The sequence below is a fragment of the Nanorana parkeri genome, unplaced genomic scaffold (assembly GCF_000935625.1).
Source record: "Nanorana parkeri isolate BGI_ZX_2015 unplaced genomic scaffold, ASM93562v1 scaffold523, whole genome shotgun sequence".
Taxonomy (NCBI): Eukaryota; Metazoa; Chordata; class Amphibia; order Anura; family Dicroglossidae; genus Nanorana; species Nanorana parkeri.
Genome location: NW_017306791.1, coordinates 131,215 through 154,240, shown reverse-complemented (window position 1 = coordinate 154,240; position 23,026 = coordinate 131,215). Strand labels below are relative to the sequence as shown.

At 39.3% G+C, this 23,026-nt stretch overlaps 1 protein-coding gene across 1 annotated transcript in view; it reads left to right on the top strand.

Moving 5' to 3' along the window:
* JAKMIP1 (janus kinase and microtubule interacting protein 1) overlaps window positions 1–23,026 on the top strand; it is a 135,623-nt gene that overhangs the window by 92,596 nt on the left and 20,001 nt on the right. The window contains exons 12-19 of the mRNA XM_018561429.1: window positions 3,950–4,012; window positions 5,095–5,193; window positions 9,077–9,178; window positions 11,628–11,681; window positions 14,703–14,768; window positions 18,335–18,403; window positions 19,644–19,721; window positions 22,261–22,464. Of these exons, the coding sequence (XP_018416931.1) occupies window positions 3,950–4,012; window positions 5,095–5,193; window positions 9,077–9,178; window positions 11,628–11,681; window positions 14,703–14,768; window positions 18,335–18,403; window positions 19,644–19,721; window positions 22,261–22,464 (735 nt within the window). The remainder of the gene's footprint in view (window positions 1–3,949; window positions 4,013–5,094; window positions 5,194–9,076; window positions 9,179–11,627; window positions 11,682–14,702; window positions 14,769–18,334; window positions 18,404–19,643; window positions 19,722–22,260; window positions 22,465–23,026) is intronic.

Sequence of the window (23,026 nt, the reverse complement as noted above, 5' to 3'; positions counted from 1 at the left end):
GCCGTATTTTCGTTAGTGCAAGCGCAGTGTAGATCTTACGACAATCGTACGATCTAGCAAAATTTTCAAACATGCTTGACCGTCAAAAGTCGTACGATTGTACAGTACTGTTGGTCGGACACTGCAATGCACACATACGATTATCGCACGAAAAGTCGATCGCATACGAAAATCATACGAAAATCGTACGATAATCGTAAGGTGTATGGGCACCTTAAGACTCTGACAGCTACAGGCATGACTCCCAGAGGCATGATAGAATTTCACCACACCTGGAGTTCCAAGGTTGTCTACCCCTGTAAAGCTGCCCATACACCTGACGATTATCGTATGATAATTGCAGGTGATCCCACGATCGTACGATAATCGTAAGGTGTATAACGAGCACTCTAGAAAACCCGCCTAAAATCGTACAATTTTCAGCAGGTTGGTAGCGCGATCACAAGACGAAAGCTGCACGGCCAAGGTGCGCAAGCGCACACTGCCCGCTCACCATTGCAAACATCTGCAAGCCCTCCCCTCAGCGGGGAGGACTTGCGATGATCGCAAGTACGATCTGCCTGTCCAAGATGGGGAGGTCGTACGAACTTTAGATCACCTTACAACCATCGCACAATGAAAGGTGCATGGCCACCTTAAGGGTGTTCTGAAGCGTGCAGACCAGTAGCTGTGATTCTGACTGAACTATTGAGGTCTGTAAATACCTCTTTTGCAACAATTGGGCACATAAGAATAAAAAAACAGTAAAGGAGATTAATATTTATGTGTATGCGTATATGGTTACATGACTGAAAAAAAGTAAAATATAAAATGTTATAGCATAAAAAGATATATTATATGAGATGCATAGGCAGTTGCCTAGCAGTATGTATGTATGTAGTATGTATGTATGTAGTGTGTGTATATATATATATATATATATATATATATATATATATATATATATATATATATATATATATATATATATATATATATATACACTAAATTTTTTTTTATATATAGTTAAAATTCACATCAATGTCCTGCCTTGGTCAATTGCCCGCAGCACAAGGGCTCTACTGAAAAGGGATACAAATACATATTAATAGCTAGCCATATCAGTTGTAGGAAGCCCCTAACTCTGAATTGGGGTTATACATATTCTCTGCATGAGGTTAGTGCAGTTGTCTTAGATTCAGTTTCAACCAGGGCATCACTTACCTGGAGACTGTATGCTGTTTATACATCTGAATAGGATTCCTCTTGGAAGGTGAATGTTGCATTTCCATGTGTGGAGAGCCCATTTATTGCAGCTGCAAGAACTGATTAGTAAAAACCGGAGCTTCAATTTTGTCAGAGTTACTATAACTCAACCTCTTTATGTATATGATTTAAAATATTGGAGGCAAAAATGGCACATCCATAGTGAAAACTTTGTATGTTTTGTATAGTTACAGAATATGCCATTGACTTTATTTAATAAACAGTTCTTTTATTTAAAGGATATATAAGCAGTGAGAAATAGGGAGGCTACCAATGTTACTCATTTCTCCCTCTGTATTTTGTCTGTCATGCTGATCCAGTTGTTCAGTACTTTGTTAATCACTGATCTGGAACAGGTATGTTGATCTGGAGTTCTGACTTTACTTACTGCATGCTTGCTCTAGGTCAGTGACTCAGAAAGTCCTGAAGCCGGAGATGGACAACTAACATTTTAGAAGGATTTTATCATTGGCATTTTATAGTGTGTTGTATCCACAGATCAGCCATAACAAAATGACCAGGTGACATGAATAACTAATTATCTTGTTACCTTGGCACCTGGAAGCGGGTTGGATATATTCGGCAACAAGTGAACATTTTATCCCTGAAGTTGATGTGTTGGAAGCAGAAAAATGCATAAGGCGACTTTAACAAGGGTCAGTTTGTGATGGCTAGATGACTGGGTCAGTGCAGTGATTTTCACTCACCCCATAATTCTTCTGTAAGCACTTTTCTTTGAATGGTCTGATTATTTGAATTCTATCTTTGATTTATATGCAACACGCAACATTTAATAATGCACAGTAGAGACATACTTCTCCCCCCCAACGCCTCTTATCATAGGGGCTGTCAAAATCACAAGGCTTAAGTCCTGGGATAGGGAGAAGGCCATTATCCTTGTATTAGCTCCGATACTGAGCAACACAGTGCTCCAAAAGTCAGACAGGGTTGTGGGAGAGTGAGGCAAAGGTAGGGATCATATCGAGGGGCAGGAATGGCCTATTAAGAGAACCAGTCAGATTTCCCTTAAAAAAAACATTGTGACTGGTTCATTTTAAGTGTGCTAATCAATTGTTACCAAGTAGAATTCTCTGTGCTGATGTTAGGCCAGTACAAGTTGAATTGTGATTGGTTGTTATAGGTTCCTGCACCCAAGAACAGAATAAGACCCAGGATTATACGTGATAAGGCAAAATCAAAATGAAGGCTACAGACTGCACTTTTGCCTATTCCCCTCCTGGCTTCCATTCTTTATTATTAGTCTGCTAGACTGCCCATAACATTAAAAACTAACACTGAGGTATGAAGGGGTGTGCAAAAGGAGCCAACCTTTTAGCTTAAGTCAGTGCTTGCATACAGTAATAGTGCGTGCCTTGGTTTTGGTGCCTTGTAGATAATTTAAGGCTTGTGCCTGCATCGCCATTCTGCTGGCAGTTTAACCTGTTAAAAGTCAGTATGGGTCTATCCTCATAATTTTGTAGAAGTCATCATAAGTTGCCTGCTCTTACTTTACCATACTTTCCTGCCACGCTAGTTATTCACTTTCTAGAAATCATTATTTGCATAGGACCACGACTTTTTCTTGGTGCTTTGGAAGGTAAACCAGGGTGGCAGGGGAGCATAGTACTGTGAAGGTGAAAGCAGGTGCATAGGCACGTCTTCTACCAATCCTAGGGATTGGTTAACTAAACCTGGACTAAAATTGTGTATTACATAAAATTTTAGATTTACCAATATCATTCACATCTGTGTAGGTGAAGGTTCAGTGCAGTGTATTACTCAGTTAGCTGCCAGGCTAGTTGTTAGGCAAAAGGAAATTTCGTAGGAAAAGTGGGTGGGTGTTCCTTTATGGGATTACTGAACAGGAAGTTATCTGTGCTTAAAAACTTTGTTACCTATAATACTACCTTCATTTTTAATATGTTAACAGTGTTATTAAAGTATATGTTAAACCCTAACAATGAGCTTCTCTTATATGTTCCATTTTAGTCTTTTGAATATACCATTGAAAACCTTTTGCTAAACCTGTTCAATAAGTGCAAAGTAATACTTGGTAATGCTGCCAGAAATCCCATCAGCTTATATCTTCCTATGTGCTCTAGCTTTGCTGCTCTGAAACCTCAGTCAGTATTATTAGGCCCTACCCAGGTCACCCCTGTAAACTACAGAACACCTACCTCTATGTTTTGGAGACGAGAGGGGAAGATGTAGTCTTAACACATTTCCTGTCATAAGGTAACAAAACCGCTCCTCCATAGATGCAAAACAGTTTTGTCACCCTAGGACAGGAAGTGTGTACTGGTAGGATCACCAGGTGAAAATAAATGGAAACAAACCATAAAACAGAAAACTAAAACAGTCCCGACTAAGTAATGGTAAGCTGCAATATTTTACAGTTTTGTTCTTGGGTTTCAAAAAGCTTTTATGTAAACCAGTTTTGGAAAAAAAATTAAAAATATGGAGAGCATTCTGTTACTGCATGTTAAACCTCCTGACTCCTAGTTGTAGCAGGAAAAGTACTATTTATTGGTCTACTAAGCAGCAAGCATGATGACCTTGTGGCGCTGGGGATGGAGCTTGTGGCGCTGGGGATGGAGCTTGTGGTGCTGGAAAATGCTTCTATGTACTTTGTAAAGAAACTTGTTGGCTCTCTGTACATGAGGAAAACAGTATCTGTTCCTTGTTGACTGTTGTTCTTCCTCAGGATTCCAAGTGGGTGGACGAGAAGCAGCAGCTTCTGCGGAAAAACCAAGACTTGATAGAAAAGGTAAGACAGTACATTCCTACTTCTGCAGTTCACAGGCAGGCAGGACAGTGTTACCTTCTATCATTATTGTCAGATTTATTAGGGGGAAGAAAATGCTTACACTATAAATAATAAAGGAACGTTGTTTACCCTGGTATAAATATTGAGATGAATAAAGTGTTACAGGGGGGGAGACTATCAGCATTGTCCCTGCTATTTCACAAGCCTGTAGCTTGTCAATCAGCACCACCCACTATTTTCTGAATTGATCGGAGCGAGAGTGTGAAACACAAATTAAGGAGGATTGGCTCAGTCAGGAAGGGTAATAGAATTTTTTTTTTTTTAGTTGTGCGTCAAATAGTAATTGGATTTGGGACTTGTTTAGATTGTCATACAGGGGCCTTTAGTTGTACCTTTAAATTGAAAATAATGTTTCCTAATAATGGTTTTATCACACAGATCAGTTGAATATACAGCATACATAGTCTTTTATCCTATTTTTTTTGGCTGTATTTTGTACTCAATAGTTAGTTTTAAAAAAAATCTTGTGCAGGTTTTTGCTCCTTTTTGGTAAACCTTTCCTCAGGAAAACACAGAGACTGACATTTCCGACCTCCTCCCTTCAAAATGCTGGATGCCTGGCTGTTATGCTGACTTTGCAGAGTTATTGCTTTTTTTCCAACTGAATTGAAGCAAGTATGGATATCAGAAATGTCAGAGAAGCCTGTGGTCCTGATCTGCATACTTATACCGGAACAGTTACTAAAAAGTATTGAGGAAAGAGAGTGGAATGTCCCTCGGCGTCCTCGCTTCCAATGCAAGTCAATGGATGCGATGACGTCACGGATCCTTAGAGCGCTGGAGATTGGGGGAGAAGAGGCTGTGGGGTCCAGTCTAACAACCCAGCGGGAATGCGACTAAGGTGAGTATATCTTTTTTATGTTAGACCCTACACCAAAATAAGCACTTAAGGGGTAGCCCCACTGCAAGGGTTCATGTTTTACATGCCTGGATTGTTCTTTTTAATATATTCTGTAAAAAAGCAACAGGTTGCCCAGAGATTCTATGATTGGTCTCCTAATGTTGTGTTTGGTTTGTTTCAGCTCTTTAAGTATGAATTGGAGGAGAGCCAGCTGAAAAACGAAATCCAGGACGCCAAAGACCAGAATGAACTGTTAGAGTTCCGAGTGTTAGAGCTGGAAGTAAGAGATTCCCTCTGTAAACTGTCTCCTGGGGCAGAGATTGCATTTGAGTCCCGGATTAAATATATATAGTACACTTCACTTCCTGGAGGGGAGCGGGAGGTGTGACACGTGATGCCTTAATGAATATTATGGAGTTTATGACATAGCATGAAAAGTGATCAGTGTCTCGCTCCGATTTGCACTTATACGGATTAGGAAGCGGAACCATTTCCATTCTGTCCCTTCTACCATCGCATTTTCTGCATGTCTAACATACAATTGTGAACTGTGAATTTTGGTAATCCTGTTGTTTTTAATGTCATGTTTTGTTGTGCAAACCTGCATGTTTAACCCATTTTACATGTTATTCGTTTTTTTGGAGGGGAAAAATTATTTTCCATTTAATAAAAAATAATGTTTTGTATTTGGCTTTACTCACTCTTATTTATACCATCATCGTTCTTGCATGCTGCTTTTTTTGTTTTGTTCATTCACCCAGCATGAAACATCTCAATTTCACTTTGATTTTAAGACAACAAAAATATTATAGAATTGACTTTAAATATGGCAATAAAGATGGACGATATTATTTACAGTGTAAACCAAAACCAACCAAACTGAGCATCTGCCCAGAGGTGCCTGCACATATCTTGAGGCAGTTTCAACTTTTTTTTCATAAGGTTAACCCCATCCCCTCTGGTGCCTGACCATTCATCAATGAGGTCATCAGTCCTACTCAGTAACCAATAAAAAAGCATTAGAGCTGTGGTGGGACCGCTAACCATCTTCATGGGATGAATTAGATATTTGTATATTAGAGTGTCTCCCAAAGACTCTGAAGAGAACTCGAGGTATATGCAGGCGTTGGGAACCTCTGAATTAGGGATGTTCAGATACCAGCATCTCTATTGGTGCAGATACTTGGCATTTTCATGAGAACTACCAGGGTTGCAGCTGTGAGTGTGACAAGGCTCTGGCGCTCCAACACTGTCCTGAAATCATTAGTCTGTATTGTTTTAGAAAAACTGTCGTATGACCCTAAACAAAAAAGGTATCAGTAATTTGTATCTGTGAGTACTTGGACAAGTATCAGTACTTGGACAAGTATCAGTACTTGTACATGGTCTGGAAAAAATGGTATTGGTGCATCCCTAAAATATATAAATACATTAAAACAGGGATGCACAAATCCCAGGAGCCCTGTAGCCAATGCTCCTTAAGAATTACAGCTGCCTCCTAACTTTTGAGTTTTTCTCTGGTCTAGTCTTTCAATGGAGCTGGAAAAGTATCTGTACTTGTACCATGTATGGTAGTTGGTATCTGTGCATTCCTACTTTGAATGTCTACTTTATGTTCCTGTGCTCAGTTTAGTTATTTTTGAGCAAACAGGAGAATGCCTTTTTGAGATCTGTCTTCAGTATCATGAAAAGTGATGGGCTCCTGCAGTTTTCTGCACTTTAGCATTGTTTCTTGTAGTGTCTTACATCTTTCTTTTTCTTTAGTTCTATTCTTCACAGTTGCCACTGCCCTAGCTACAACATGCGAATAAGCGCTAAATAAATAACTGTGTTCATTATTTCCTACCCAGTTCTGTATTCCTTTTATGGTGCAAACAATATCTTACCGATTATACAGCCAGCAAAAACAAAAAAAAACCATAAAGGGATTGTACATGCAAAACATGAAATGCAGCTTCAGTAGCTACTTCAGGTATGAAATGTAGCTTCAATTGTCAGTGTGCTTAGTTAGCATTTCTTGCCAGCTCTACAGTAATAAATGATTCACAGTAACGTATGCAAGCAAGGAAGATGTATACCCACACATTTTTGAAACAGCCTACAGGCTGGTATGAAATGGGGAAGTGATCATTGTTTATTTCTATTCTGAGCCAATGCAGTGGGCATGCTTTTTACTAAGAAAGATGTTGTGACTGTTAATACCCTCACGAGGTATATGTTGCAGAAAGTCTCTTACAGTGTACCTCAATAAAAATCTAGACTGAATAAGTGATTAAGTAGGGTTTCTGACCGGGTGCGTCACATGTTCCTCTTACCTGCTAAACACACATCAGAAGTTGTAATGGATGTATTGAGCCAACTGTGCTCACAGTTTGGCAGTCACTGATGCAATGGAATATTTTACAGTTGATGGCTCCACAGAACAGGAGTGATGACAGATCCCTCACTGTTCATCCAAGCCCTCTTGCATTAGACTTGGACAGGTTAGACTAGAAAAGTGTTTTCTAAATCCATTCCCAGGTACCACTCATGGTTCAATTACCTGTGTGAATATCCAAAAATACCTGAACTGTTTTCTAGAACATGAGAACAGGTTTGGGGAACAACATTACAGAGTAATATTTTTACTTTGAACTCTGCAAGGTTTATATATGAACTTTGACACCACAATCCTTTTCCCACCGCTTTAAACCATAAGTAAAATGTCCTCAAATACCATGGAATGCTTAGGACATATATATCTCTTTAAAGTATCATGGTGTTTAGGTAATGAGGTGGAGATTGCAGTAATTCATAACAGCCAATCAAAAAACATCACCTCCCATGTTTATCTTCTACCACTTCATGTGGATGCACTTAGTGGCGTTCTTATTTCATACTTGCAGGTATTGGAAACGTAGACCTTACAAATACTGCTATGTGCAAGCTTTGTGTGACTCTATTTAAAGGAACTCCAAATCTGTTATTTCATTGTTGGGTTAAAGCACCCACCGGCTTTTTTTTATATCTTTTGGGCATTCTTTTAATATGGAATCTTGAACCCTCCTATCTGCTCTGGCAGAACTTCCTTCTTGTCCACTCCAAAAGGCAGCAAAACAGACCTTACATTTTACCACTGGAGTCTTAATATCATTTTTGGCTGCACTAACCCTCTAAACATCCAACTTTTGGCCCATTGATGACTTTACATTGTAAGTAGATGTTTACACCGCCTGTATTATTACAGTTTACATGCTAGCACTCTAAATGAAATAAGTTCTGTGAATGTTTTCTAGTTTTATTTTTTTGCTGAATGTCAACATTTGCATGCTATTCTGCTTATACTCGGTGTCAAGCAGCTCTTTATATGTTGTGTACAACATTTTCATATAACTAGAATCCACCTTTTTTAATATAATCTGACATTGTAGGATGGAACTGTGAAATAATATTCTTTATAAAACATAGATTTGTATTTTTTGTCTTGTATCGGTATACTTTTAGAAGCTGTGTGTCCAATTAAGTAAAATATTTACAGCTATGGGAGGAACTGCGGGTACAGCATACACAACAAATACCTTTAGCACTTGGGAGTATCAGGAGCATTCTATAGATACAGCTGTTGAGGTTCTACAACACACTTATAACTGTTCCCAAATTTTTTAGAAGACTGTATGTGAATGGTTACAATTCTTTGGCTCATTGAATATTTATGGGTCTATTTATACATTTTTACTTAAAATTCACACTTCTCTCCAAGATTCTCCCACCTCAGATTGACACATTTTCTAATGATTCAATTGGAAAGGTGTGAATCTGGGGTTAAAGTTGCATGAATCTTGTGTGAAAACATTTATAAATAGACTTAATGTTTTTCCACTTCACTTTAAGCAACTTCTGTTTTTTACTTAAATGAGATGTTAATGTGTCAGGTTCTACACTTTATATTGTTGTTTTTGGGCACAGCGCAAAACTTCGGCGTCGTCTAAACCATATCCGGTGCCCAGAGCAAAGCTGTGCTGTATCCAAGGGCAACGATATATCATTTGTCTAAAAGTAACAAGTTTTGCATAAACAACCCCATATGCTTATGGCTGCCACTTTTCAATACTGTGTTCATATTAGGGCAATATTCCATTACATTCCTATTAGGTTTAAATGTGAAATAACACATTTTTCCCCAGGAGAGAGAACGAAGGTCTCCAGCCTTTAACCTCCATATAGCCAGCTTCCCAGAAAATAATGGAAGCGCTCTGCAGCTATTCTGTCAGCAGGAAGGAATTAAGGTAGATCCAGATTCACTTCCCTCTTCTAGTGCATCCCATGTCTTTCACTGCCATTAACTCACCATTAAAACCAACACTTTGACCAAAGCGTCCCGTAAACCTGTCACTCCTGGTTTCCCCAATAATGTGCTGTCATGCATGGTTCTCCTCACCTGTGTAAGGCCTATGTGTCTTGTGTAAGCCTGTAATGCAAGCTAACATTGTGTTATTAGGGTCTACTGTGAGTTGCAGGTTGTATAATATTAAACTACGTTAATGGCTTTCACATTCTAGAGGCAGCCAATATCTGTAAATCATCGCCTGCTAATGTGGCCCATCAATTCTCTAGTGGACCTAACTTGTGGCTGCCACTAGGGGAAATTGATGGTCACACTGACCAAGATTTCTTTGTATTTCTTTTTCAGTATAATTTTAGGAAATTACTGTCAACACCTGACTAGTATCTACTAGTATCACTGTTCAATTTCAATGAATATGCTTTGTTAACGGAGACCACAATATGGCTGACTCTGACTTGTATAGTTTAAAACAGCCCTGCAAACTATTTCAACACAGCCGGCTGCTATAGTAAATCAGCAAATATTACATAGATTATAACATATATATATATCATGACAAATATTTCTATCAAAACATCTCAGCATAGCAGTAAATTACCCTGAATCCCACAAAATAAATCAAGTTTGTCTCTGTAGGTAGTTGACGGTAGTTGACCCTGATGGTGCTCAACGGGCCCCAACACTACAATACAGGAACCTAGCTGCACGTGCCTTGGGATTCCTGGGTGCCCCAAATCCTAAAAAAAGGGTATTGTGCATTTCAAAATTTCATGAGAGCTCACTTGCTGCTTTAATTACATGCCCACTGGCCCATTCTTGTGGCAAGCATCCCCTACTGCCCACTAGGAATTTACAGTAGGGGGAAGGCAGTGGGCATGCTCTTGAAAAAATATAGAATTACAAAATTGTAATATTATTAGTCCAGAGATTCAGAGAACCCTGGATATCAGCTGGATAGGGTCTGTATTTAGTTCTGCAAGCTGTTCAGCACCATTTGGGTTGACCACTAAAATCAGATGCTAAAAAACATAGATAATAAATTTAAATTTACAATACTTACCCTTATTTATATAAAATCCTGTGATCCCCTGCACGCCCACTGATTTTTCCTATAAAACTGACCATAGACTGATCTCTAAAATAGGAAAGTTGAGTGGGCGCTTTGTGCTTTTGGTCTCCACCCAACTGGAATTGGCTGAAGTCAGAAGATGGGATACCGACCTCACAAAGAAATAACCACTGGATTAGAAAAGCTTCACCCAGGCTTGTAGCTATATAAGTAAAGTGAGGGGAAATTAATTTAATGTAACCATATTGGTACAACTTAAATTGGTCTCATGTTACAGTATATTATATACTCCGAGGTAAAGGAGTGAAAAACTCCTACATAGTGAACACATTTCCTAGCACTATTAGACATTTGTGATTTACAGAAACTCTTAACGTTTGTATTATTAAAAGAATACTCTTGCAAGAAACATTGTATTCTGATAACTTTCTGATCATTTTTAATTTCACATGGTATTCTTTGTTTCTCTAAATATTTCAAAATTGACCAAGCTGACCAGCAAAACTGACAATTATTACACAAGTGGTGCTTTTGTTAAGCCTAATTCCGCCTTAAACCCCCCCCAAAAAAACAGCTTTCATTGCAGTACTTCTTCCCAGCACTGTCCTCTGCAGACTCACCACTCTGCGATCCAGCATTGTGTTTCTTCTGCATTGAAAAACATGTGACAACTGTCCATGCAACCCTGGCATTGTTATAGTTTGCCCCCAATCTTGTCACTGTCACTTTTGATGGACAGCTTGGTCTGTAAATGTGGAGAAAGATCTAAATAAAGGAATGTTGGAATGCTGAGTATACAGAATACTATCATTACAGATATGCATTGCATATACTTATTAGGATACAATGGTTTTCACAATAGTAGGAGTATAGTATAGATACAGTTTAATGAGTCAATAATAAAATCAGTGAAAGCTAAATGTGTAGATATATTTAATATGGTCTCTACGTATATTGGTGCACAATGAGAACTTCAGCATCAAGCATTTTCCTTGCCAGTGTGTGGTGTTGTGTTCCATGTTGTAGCATGTCATTGTGATTGCTTAGAACAACCTGTAATAAAGCTTGAATAGTGATTCAAGCTCTAGAGTGATGGGAGACCTGCAGCCATGATTGCTCTACAATCTGTTGCAGGCCTCAGAGGGACATAAAGAACCTTCAGAATGTAGCTACATGGTATGTATCTTTCAAGACCATCTCTATCATCCAGTTGCATTCTTGTGTCTCCATATTCTGTGAGCTCTATATACTGTGTATCTGGATTCAGGACATGGGCTGCCCCTATCCTATCTCTTCATTGTGTGGCTTCACTCTTTTTCAGGATGTGGACATTTCAGAGCTCATGAAGAAGCTGGATATACTTGGAGACAATGGGGTAATTTAACACTTCTAATGACTAACGCTTTTCAAGCTTTGTCTTTCTTCTTCGCACATTTAGCTAACTGGCCACAATATTTTACAAAGCCCCTAACCAAGTACCCAGAGCAAGTCCTGTCAATGTCATTTTCAGTGACCTTACGGACTAGTATCCCTACCACATTCATGCAAACACATTCATAGACCAAACTGGACAAACTAATTTTTTCAAAATGTAAGAAACAATGATAGACCTCTGAGGCAGGGAACTGTAATTGTAATACTTGGGAAATGTTTTCTATTAATAGTCCACTCAGCCTAAAATATATTACAAGCTGCCTTACAGTGACCCTCTGAGGGGGATAAAAAATATAAGTTGAAAGTCTCCCGTAAAGGAAGAGGCTTTTTACTTATCTGGTTCAATGCCTGTTCATGGAATCTCCCCTCTTCTGCAGAGCTAAGCTGCCCCAAAGAAACTCCACATCTGACTTCTGGGTGACTGGGTATCCAACATACCCTTAGGTCAGATTTGAAGACTTTTCAGGACAGCATAGCTGTTCAGCATAGGGAAATTTCAGCCAATGGTCAAATCATTTTAACACACATTTTTTCCTATACAGGGGATTTTTAGCTGACGTTACTTCCTTCCGAAAAGGGCCTTTTAAATGTATACTTCAGGCAGAATTGAAACTAAAATATAACTGTGGTGAGGCTATAGATATTCAATTGTTTATTTCAAACAAGCAGTTAATAAGCTTTAAAGCAAGCCATCACTAATCTCTGTAGATGATGTCACTGTGGAGTAACTAATTCTCAATGTTCAGAAGGGAAACAGTAAAGTCAGAAAAGTGGGGTCACGGCACTCTACTCTCTTCCCTTGTCCTGTGCACCTGCTCTGTGTTTACATTAGAGATAAGGCTAGCAAGCTACGGAGTTAGTGCTGGAAGGGGGGAGCAAGGGAAGCCACGAAACAGAAACTAAAGGTGCTTCTGCTGTGAAATGTGAGGATGAATTGATACACAATGCCTGCAGCTACAGAGGCCAGTTTAGGCTTTTTTCTGATTTAATTGTCCTTAGTCTAGCCACAGTCCTACTTTGGGCTATAAGATGCAAAGGAGCACGTGAGGGAGTTTACCTTCGGTTTTCATCATTCAAAGAGTATCTAAAGCCAAACATTTTTTCTTTTTATTTTGGATAAAGTATGGAAGGTTTAGGGCCCATCAGACCGACAGGACCTAGTGCTGTGGATAGACTGTATGCACAAGACCTCTTGACAAGCTCCCCTGGTATTGTTCATTTTTTTACCCCCTCACAGTCCCCACCTAGGGGGATCAGGCTATCTCCCGCGTCACCGGTCCATATATGCAGGTTTTCAGGATGCAGAGTTATTGTTATTAAGTGTTAAGTGTAAGAGTTTTATTATATAGTATTATTGAACCCTTCTCCTGATGAAGCTACAAGTGTGAAACACGTTGAGAATCGGGACCCACATAAGCGAACAAAACAAAATATTAATATTTTGATCTTTCAAGTTTGGAAAACATCTATAACATAGACAATTAGTACCGTATATGAATGTTGGTCCCATTAGGACCAAGCCTTTCCCTCTGCTTTTTTTTCTGCATTTTATTTTTAATTTTATGTGCATGTTGTGTCTTACACCTATGCGTGTTTTTAAAGTGATACTAAACTGTGGAGTTAAAACTCAAAAATGCATTTATGTGCCTTAACTAGTAACAAAAATTTATCTTATTTGTTTATCACTCAGCCGTAGATCCTCAAATCATCTCTGAATTCATGCTGACACTGTCCTTCCTAGCTACCCTCCAGAAGGAAGGACAGTGTCAGCACTAATTCAAAGATGATTTGAGGATCTGCAGCCAAGTGAAACACAAATAAGATACATTTTTGTTAATAGTTAAGGTACTTGAATTCATTTTTAAATTTAAATCCTGAGTTTAGTGCCACTTTAAGAGTAAAGTACAGTATACACTGGTAGATTTTCGAATGAACGATCAAAATCTTGTCGGAGCATTTGATAATACCATCAGAGACTTGGCAATTATTATTCGAAATTTCGTTTCGTTTTCAGCTAACATTCGATTTTGGAACAAATGGAGTTTCCCAAACAAAAACCATATTCACTGTTAGAATTTCCTTTGATCAAGAACAAATTTCCAACATGCTCCTTCGACTTTTTACAAAATTCATCATCAATTTGACCCCAAAGTTGAACAAATGTTCCAAAATCCATTTTGTTTGTATGAAATTCTAAAAAATCCCAGGAGTGTTCTGAAATCCCAGGAGTGTTGATGTCTTTGGCCCCCCTGCAGCTCCTTCTAGTTACGCCTTCTGACCTTCACGTCAATACAGGGCTTAGCAGTGACGTGGAGGTTCAAGGAGGAACCAGTGAGAGCTGCAGGGGGATCCAGGAGTTTGATTCTCCTGAAAGTGTTGGTTTCCCATTGGAATTTTCAGCACCATAGCAGAGTTCAGTGGCCAGGCAGTAAGAGATAAGTATCCACTGTCTTCTTTACACAAACGGTTTGTTCCAACTCTCGGCTGCTTGGCCCCCTAAAGGAGGTGAGAAAATATCAGATCTCCAGCAGAATCATCACATAACAAAACTAAAACTGCTGTGTTAATGCCCGTGACAGAGTATATCATATATTTAATTTTTAATTCTCCCCGTATTTCCAATTTAATGGGGTTTTACATTCAGCAATTTCCCCACATGTTACCTTGTATAAGGCTCAAAAACTGTGGAACCAGCACACAATGATCTTCCAAAGAAATTCATTTTGTCATGACCAAGGCCGAGTAAGGCAGAAACGCGGCAGCGGTTGTGATTTGTATAGATGCATGTGGAATAAAGTTTGAATTTCTTTGGAAGATCGTGTGGTGGTTCCACAGTTTGTGAGCCTATTACTCCGGAAGAGAGTCATTCGTGTGCCGAATGTGGATTGCGGGGATGCATGAAGTTTAATTTTTGGAGTGCTAAGCTTTATATTAAGCTTTCTTTTTTTATTTGTTTTTGCAGAATTTGCGGAATGAAGAGCAGGTTGCAGTAATTCAAGCGGGTACTGTGCTATCTCTCTGTGAAAAGGTGTGTCATTTTTTCAGTATCACTCAGATAAATGAGATTTAAAGGAGAAACGAAGGTAAAATACAGACATGAGAATGGCCAATTAGCTGTGTCTGTGGGGATATAGGATAGGGTACTCACTGTTCCAGAACAGAGAGACATTCTTCTGCATTCCCTGTAGTGGTTATGGCAAAGTGTTCCCGTGGTGGGACGAGCTGTATAACTTTTCTGCACAGTGGATCCTCTTCAGAAAGCAGAACTCCCATCTCTAGTGGGCAAAAAGGGAAAGAGGGTACAGTCCCAACTCTGCACATTTGGAGCTGCACCAATTTCTGTAATCCAAAAATAAATGTTTTACCTTTGCAGCTATGCTTCTCTAGGCGGAAGTAGTCAATGCTTTAACTCTCTCTAGGAGGTCTGTAGACTTGGGACATGGAGACCTGTGACCAACAATGCCAAACAACACTTTCAATTACAGTAACGGATGGGTGGGTTGGGGGCAAGGAAAGCATAGCTCCCAAATGTCCTTCATCTGGAAGGACTCTCCCTCTTATGGAACCAAATCCAGCTATCCCTCTTTCTTCCTTAGATGTCCCTCTTTTTGACCTGATGTATAGATCTCTACAAAAATGTATTATGTAACTATCAAAAGTGTTTCACTGCACTAAACCTTTCATCTAATCCTTAAATTATTCCAATTTTATTGGGAAAAGCTAAAATACAGGAAGAGACGTGATGAAGAAAAGCAATTTTGGGTTAAGCCAATCGTTTGTGCATTAATTCTCATGGTCCACATTACTGGTGGTGTGACAGGGGTGTCTCTTCATGCTATAATGTATCCTTCTTTCTTATGCCAGAAAGTTGGCAGGTATGAGGAAGGTGTAAATAGGAAGCATAAATAGGAAGTGCGGCTTACATTTAGAAATGTGTCACTGCACTGGAGGCTGGACCTATTGAGTTTTGTGCAACAGAGGGAGCCAAAAAAGCAGGTACTGGACACGGACTGGAAAAAAATAATATTTTGGCGACGTGACAAAAACATTATGTGGTCAAATATTAATAAAAATGACTTTTTCTTATAAGCAATAAAAATAAAATGTAATTTATAGTAAGATCACACAATATAACAAGGTCCTAGGATATATTGTTCACCCATTATCAAGCTCTGCAGAGAGGAAAGAGAAGGAAAGCTTTCCTTGCTATTTAATTGGTCTTCCATTAATGTGATTTCACTGATAGACATAGTATTGAAGGAACTGGTGTGACAATTTCTGCTGCTTCATCTCCTTTCAGAGAAGCGTGTTTTCTCTGTTGGTTGCTTAGAGCTGAGGAGGAAAGTGCAGCACAAGTAATTGGACTAGCTGGGGTCTCATGGGAGGATGGGATTGTGTTAGATAATACTTGCAGAAATGGAGACAGCAGAATAGAATGGATGTTCGTTTAAAGATGGGGTTTGTCAAAGTGTGCATATTTACACACACACACACAGTATATATAAAATATACACACTATACTTCTTTATTAAAATGTACCTCTTACCTTCATTCATTTCTATTCTGACCTAATAATATCTTGCTGCTTTAATTAAGGTAATTAATCTATTTTACTTTTGGATACAGTGATGAATGTTTACAACCCCTGTCAGGTATTTATTGCTGTCCATGTCCTCGTTAGGAAGAGGAACTGTCTATGCTTTCCTAGGAATAGAGGGGACATTCTCTAACGGGGACATTTGTTCCAGTGGCAACTGTCTCTCACTTCCTATTGTGTCTACAAAACAGGAAGCAAAGGGAAACCTTTACAATAAGGCACAGATGGAAATAAAAACTGACAGGGGTTTTCATCATTCCCTACTCCATCCAAATGGCCAACTGGCTTTAGGTCTACTTTAAGCAAATAATGTGCATTAGCTCACAGCATCAAAGTAGTAACTACCATTCATGATGCCCTAAACAGCAGTGAATACTAACATTGTTTTGCGCAGCCTCCTCGCTTGTTGTTACTATCTATACGCCATGATTATCATCACAAAAATAAAAATTAGAACAGCATTCTATCTGCTTTTTATTGAGAACTTTACCGGGATCTAATTCAGTACAAATTAGTAAACTAAATGCCAGATTGTAGTCCATCACGGGAGTGAGCTTGGAGCGGTGGCTACTTTATAACGCACACAGGAACTATGGGGAACAAAAGTAGTCACCCTCTAGAAGGAAGGACAGTGTCAGCACCAATTCAGAGATGATTTGAGGATCTACAGCCGAGTGATACACAAATAAGATACATTCTTGTTAAGAGGCTTGAATGCATTTTTAAGATTTAGCTCCTGAGTTTAGGGTCACTTTAAGTTCCGATGTTAGATTTGGCCTCAGAAGAGCCTACACAATGCTGTCCACAAATTATGTAAATAAATACAGCAGTGCACAGCTTCTTTTCATAAATTAAATACACTACTACATTAAATAAATTAAACAAATCATCACTCTGATAACAGTAAACTGATACCTGACCTGCCTTATGGTATGTTACAAGCCATCACTGCTTTTTGCACTATATATAAAATAAAGTCAACTAGTAATACCTTTAGTTGCTGGAGACTTACAATATTGGTACACTTTTAGAAGTGTTCTTCCGGCCTGCTGAGTGCAAAAAGCAAAATGGCTCCGGGCTTCACACTGGAGGATGTCACTGTGTCCCATGCATGAACAGTGGTGTAGATGTCTCACCGAACACCTGACCAATATATACTCTTCTACTCTTCATGGGTGCTGTAGTAACTTGCAGAGGGCACCGCATGGATACAGAAGATAAGTCACCAGCATGCCATTGTATCTTCATCAAAAACACCTTTATTGACATTATAGATCATCGTATCACAAGATTGTAGCACCATTTTGGGACAATGCAGGGCCCTTTCATCAGGCAATGTGATCAAATTGTCTGATGAAGGGACCTTGCATGTGATTCCATGATCTATAGGAGGGGTAGGCAAACTTAGCACTCCGGCTCTTGTGGAACTACAATTTAAGACTTCAATGAAGATGTTATTTAATGAATGAATCACTTTACTGCATGAATGAAGAATGTTCACAAGCTGAGGTTTTCTTGTTAATAGCAACCCATAAGATTCTTCCTTTTATTTAGAAACTTAGATTGCAACAGTTACAGTTGAAATGTGATTAGGGTCCAAGGGAAGTAAAGGCAGGCATTCCTTTTGAATTTCTTTTACAAATTAAGGCTATTATATCTTGAGATATACTGGAGCTACCAGCAACTCCCAGTGCCCTCAATACACTTTTTTCAGCAGTTGTGATCCCCATAATCACCAGGCTTAACACCACTATGGCCTCTATTGTATAACCTCAGTTCATTTTAACAAATGTCAGTCTTATGTGTATGTTTTTAGATAACCCCTACTTGTGGATTTAACTTAATGGTTGAACATCTTTCAGGGAGATAATGAGGTCAGGAACAAAAATATATCCTATAATGTCTCATGTGTAGTCAACAGCAGGTTTGGGTTTCTTCATTGTTTATGCGTTTGTATTCAATCACCTCTTTGGGTTGTTGTTTGTGTTTGGTTATAGTGGCTGAAACAGATTGAGGTGACGGAAGCTGCCCTCACACAGAAAATGATCGATGTGGAAAATGAGAAGGTAAGACTCCCAGTAAGTGAAGTTTTTGTAAACTATTTCAAATTACCCCAAACGTCTTCCATCAACCATTTGATACAGTCAGTGATTCATCTCATAATGTACCTTATTAATATAATACAGGATTTATATGGCACTTTACAAAATGGAGGGAGACAGTACAGTTACATTACAATTTCAATACAGAAGGGTTAGGAGGGCCCTGCTCATGAGAGCTTACAATATAGTAGAAAGGGTAAATGAGACAAAAGTTAATAATTGTGTGGGATGAGCTGATGGAAGAAGTAAAAGGACAGTTATTGTCAAGGGTGGGATAGGCTTCCCTGACGAGATGAGTTTTCAAGGATCACCTAAAGGTGGACAAAGTAGGAAATATGTGGTTAATCGAAGGCCAACAAGGACGGGAGTTAAAATAGTTGAGAGAGATTACAAAGAAGTGAATTGGAAGCTTTGTGGTGTCATTTGTAAGAAAGGGGCGAAATTTGGAAATGTTACAGCTTTTATGTTGGCAAGATTTGGATAGTGATTGGATGTGGGGTGAAAAGAGAGGATTAGAATCAAGAATTACACTCAGCACCCTGGCCTTAGGGGAGGGGTTGATGGAGAAGTTGGGGAGGGGACACGATAAGCTCAGTTTTGGAAAGTTTGCGTTTGAGGAAGTGGTATGATATCTATATTGATATGTCAGTGAGTAGATTAATGATACGTGAGAAGACAAGAGAGATGAGCTGAGGAGTGGAGAGATAGATTTGGGTGTCTTTAGCAGAGATATGGTATTGGAAGCTATGATGGGTTATCAACTGATCCAGGAAGGAGGTGTAGATGGAGCAAAGAAGGGGCCTATAGGCAGAGACTTGGGGGACCCCTACAGGTAGAGGAGAGCAGGAGGTAGAGTTGTAGGTGACACTGAAGGAGCACTGTCATATGTAGGAAGTGAACCATTAAAAGATCAGAGTCTTAGAGGCCAAGGAAGTGGAATTTCTAGAAGAGCAAGTAGTCAACTTTGTCAAAGGCAGAAGAAAGGTCTAAAAGTATGAGTATAGAGTAGTGGTCATTGATTTTGGCAGTTAGTAAATTGTTAGTAAGTTTTAGGAGGGCATTTTCCGTGAAGTGTTGCAGACAAAAGCCAGATTGAAAGAGGTCAGGGAGGTTATTACTAACATTTATTTACTTACAGTAATTTTTAATATGTAAAATTATTATTTTTTACTGTATAAAAGCATTATGAATTTGTCATTCTCAGGATTTGTTCAGCAAGCAGAAGGGTTACTTGGAAGAAGAACTTGACTATCGCAAACAAGCACTTGATCAAGCATATATGGTAGGCATTTAGTATGAATTGTCTGACTAGTCCAGTTTTGCAGTAGCCATTTGCATTTCCATATGCTTTGTAACTCTGCATGTTATACCCAATAAAAAGTAAAAATTCTGCCTTTTAAGCACAGAAGATTCTGGCACTGGAAGCTTGATGCTGGTATCTTGGCACAGTAAGAGTTGGTCATTAGCAAAAAAGATTTTAGTGGGAGAGGAAAGTTTGCAAACAAGAGTTATGTTTACATTAGAGAGGGTAAGTTGTAGGGTTATAGACAGGTTTAATATGAACTACGGGTGTCTCTCTCTGTACCAGGAGCTCTGCGTAAAATGTCCTAGGCACTTTCAAAGCCTTCTCAAGACTGAAACAGGAATCGCAAGTATCGGACACCCGCACTTTAAGTATCTCCCACCTAGACATGCTGCTGTGATCCAGTTTGGCCCACCTGATATAACCTTTCAATCTCTCACATTGGAACTTGTATTACTCCAGCCCAACCACTTGCTTGTTCTCTAGAATTTCCAGTACCCTACTACAGGAAAAGCCCTCTAGGCTTTGCCTGAATACATGAACAATGGAATAAAGATAGGACTGAGCAGGAGTGAACAGAATTTTCCAACTCCTACTTTGGTACAGTTATATCTGCGAAAGATAAACTCATCCAATTTTCATAGGGCTTATTTTAACCCTACACGATGGGCCAAAGAGTCTGGATATACTCTGTGTATGGTTTGGGGATGTTCCAAAATTAGACCCTTTTGATGACAAATACTGAATGTATTTCTCATAATGTTCTCAGCCCCAATATAGGCAATTCAAAGTGGTGTTGTATTGGTACCTTTGGTGAAATGGCTTTAGGCATTACCAAAAACACTTTTCTAGTCTGCTACTTTTTTATGCCCAAAAAAAAAACTAGTCCTAAATGGGATGTCTACTTTGGAGGTCTTAGACATCAATCCCTGGTAGCGACTAACGCATATAGTGCTGCCCCTTTACAGGCTTACCTATGAAGCTAGAGAAGCTAAGCTAATTTGACAAAATCTTCAGCCAATGGGTTTCTTGTCCCAACTTCCACGAACATCAGACAATGTAAGAAGCTATTAGACTGTCAATAGGATACAGTAATAATGGCTCAAGTAATAAGAAGATAATAGACAGCAGGATACAAAAAATCATATAAGAAGCTACTAGACAGTAAGATACAGAAATGATGGCTCATGATGCAAGAAGCTATTAGACTGTCAATAGGATATAGCAATAATCGGGGCTTGAAAAATCCGCTCGTCCTCTTGTCCGTGACGAGAGGACGCCGGAGCCGGACAAGTAGCTCCTAGGCCGGCCGTTGTAATTAAAGCGATTTTGGCGTCTCTAGAGAAGCCTGATCGCTTGTATTAGCAGCAGCTGTCACTGCCGTTGCTGGTCCCTAGATCCGCTGTGCCCGGTGCGGCTGGGACCGGCACAGCTGCTCTGTGACAGGAGAATAAAGGGGGTTCAGTACACAATCTCCCTCTGATCTCCTCTCCGGTCCCCGAATGCAGGAAGTGATGTACATTTCATCACTTCTGCATTCTGCTGTCACTCTCCAGCTTCAGAAGCCGGGGAGATGCTGGTGAAGCAAATATCTGCTTCATCAGCTTCTCTGGGGATCCCTAGGGGTCTTGGATACCCATGATGTCTTCTCGGGTGCGCCTACGTGCAAATAGGACGATTCCGCCTATGTTACTTATCACATATCACCGCGAATGTCAGAGTGTAAGCAATAGTTTTAGGGCCAATAATCACTGATAACACTAAACTGATGAGCAGTAAAAGCGTAGCCTATGGCCAATTTTCCGTGTGGTCGTTTTTTGCAATTTTGCGGGCACGTGCAGTTTTAAGGCTTGACATGTTTGGTGTCTATTTACCCGACATGACCGTGTCTTTTATATTTTACCAAAAATATGGGCAAGAATAATGTTTTTTTTTTTAACATAACGTGGGGAAAACTTTTTTAATTTTTTCGGAATTTACAGTACTTTTTTCATTATATAGTAAAAAATAACCCCCCCCTAGTGGTTATTATAGACCACCAAATGAAACCTCTTTGTGTCCCTAAAAAATGTTAACATAAATTGCAAGGCTATAGTCCGGTTCATGCTGACTGGTGACATTTTTGACTGACTGGTGAGACACCCTAAAATGTTTCAAGCCCTGGCAATAATGGCTCATGTAATAAGAAGCTAATAGACAGTTAGCAGGATACAGTAATAATGGCTTCTGATCTAAGACACTATTAGTAGAATACAGTAATGATAATTCATAGTATAATACAATCTGCTAATGGGTTACCAGTAGGATAGTACTGATTCTTTACATATTGTGCCAACAGGATATCCATAGGAATGGTATAACTCTTTATATTTATAACATAATAAAAGGTTGCTAGTATACTGGTTTTTTTCTTGTGACAGCATTTTGTATTCCGTTATCTGTATTCTTACTGTTCCGGTTTTTTTAAATATCTTTTCCTGAACACACAACTGCTGGTGACCATTGTGACTTGTGCTAGAAAATCCAGGAGCTAGAGGCTACTCTGTATAACGCTTTGCAACACGAGCCCGGGAAGAGAGTCAGCGAATGTCTAAATGAGGCGCAAAGGGAAGACTTGAGGTTGGCAGTGGATAAGCTCCGAAGGCAGATACTGCGGCAGAGCCGCGAATTTGACAGCCAAATCTTACATGAACGCATGGAGCTCTTACAACAGGCACAACAGGTACAGAAAACAATTCAATAATAACACTTTAATGGTTATCAGTATGGTTTATGATAGGCAAGACATTTAGAAATTCCACCAAAGCCAGTCCTACCATAAAGGACATGGTTCTTATATTGTCTCCTGTCCTTTAGTCGCCTCTTGGAGTGGTGACTGACCATACAGGATTCACCACACTGATTTCCCAGCATCTGTGGCATTAGGAACAGTGGAAATCCTGGGCATTTGGCTTGGAGTGACGGTGGTATTTAAAGAAAGAGTATCGTTTTTTCAATATACTTTTTTCTTATGATTGTCATGATTTAAAAAGTAAAAAAATTCCTGTTGTAAAAAGCTTTTTGTGTACAGAGTTCAGTAGCTCAAGCTGAAATTTACCCACACACACTTTCAATGAGAGGCAGTCTGAAACAAAATATTTTCAACTGTGTCTGTCTAGATAGCCCATGGCATTCTAGGAATCCTTTGTCATGTATTAAAGGAGAAGTATTGGGAGAGTAAAATGTACTATACCCAGGGGCGTCCCAAGGTCGGGTGTCACCTGGAGTGGATATCGGTTGACACC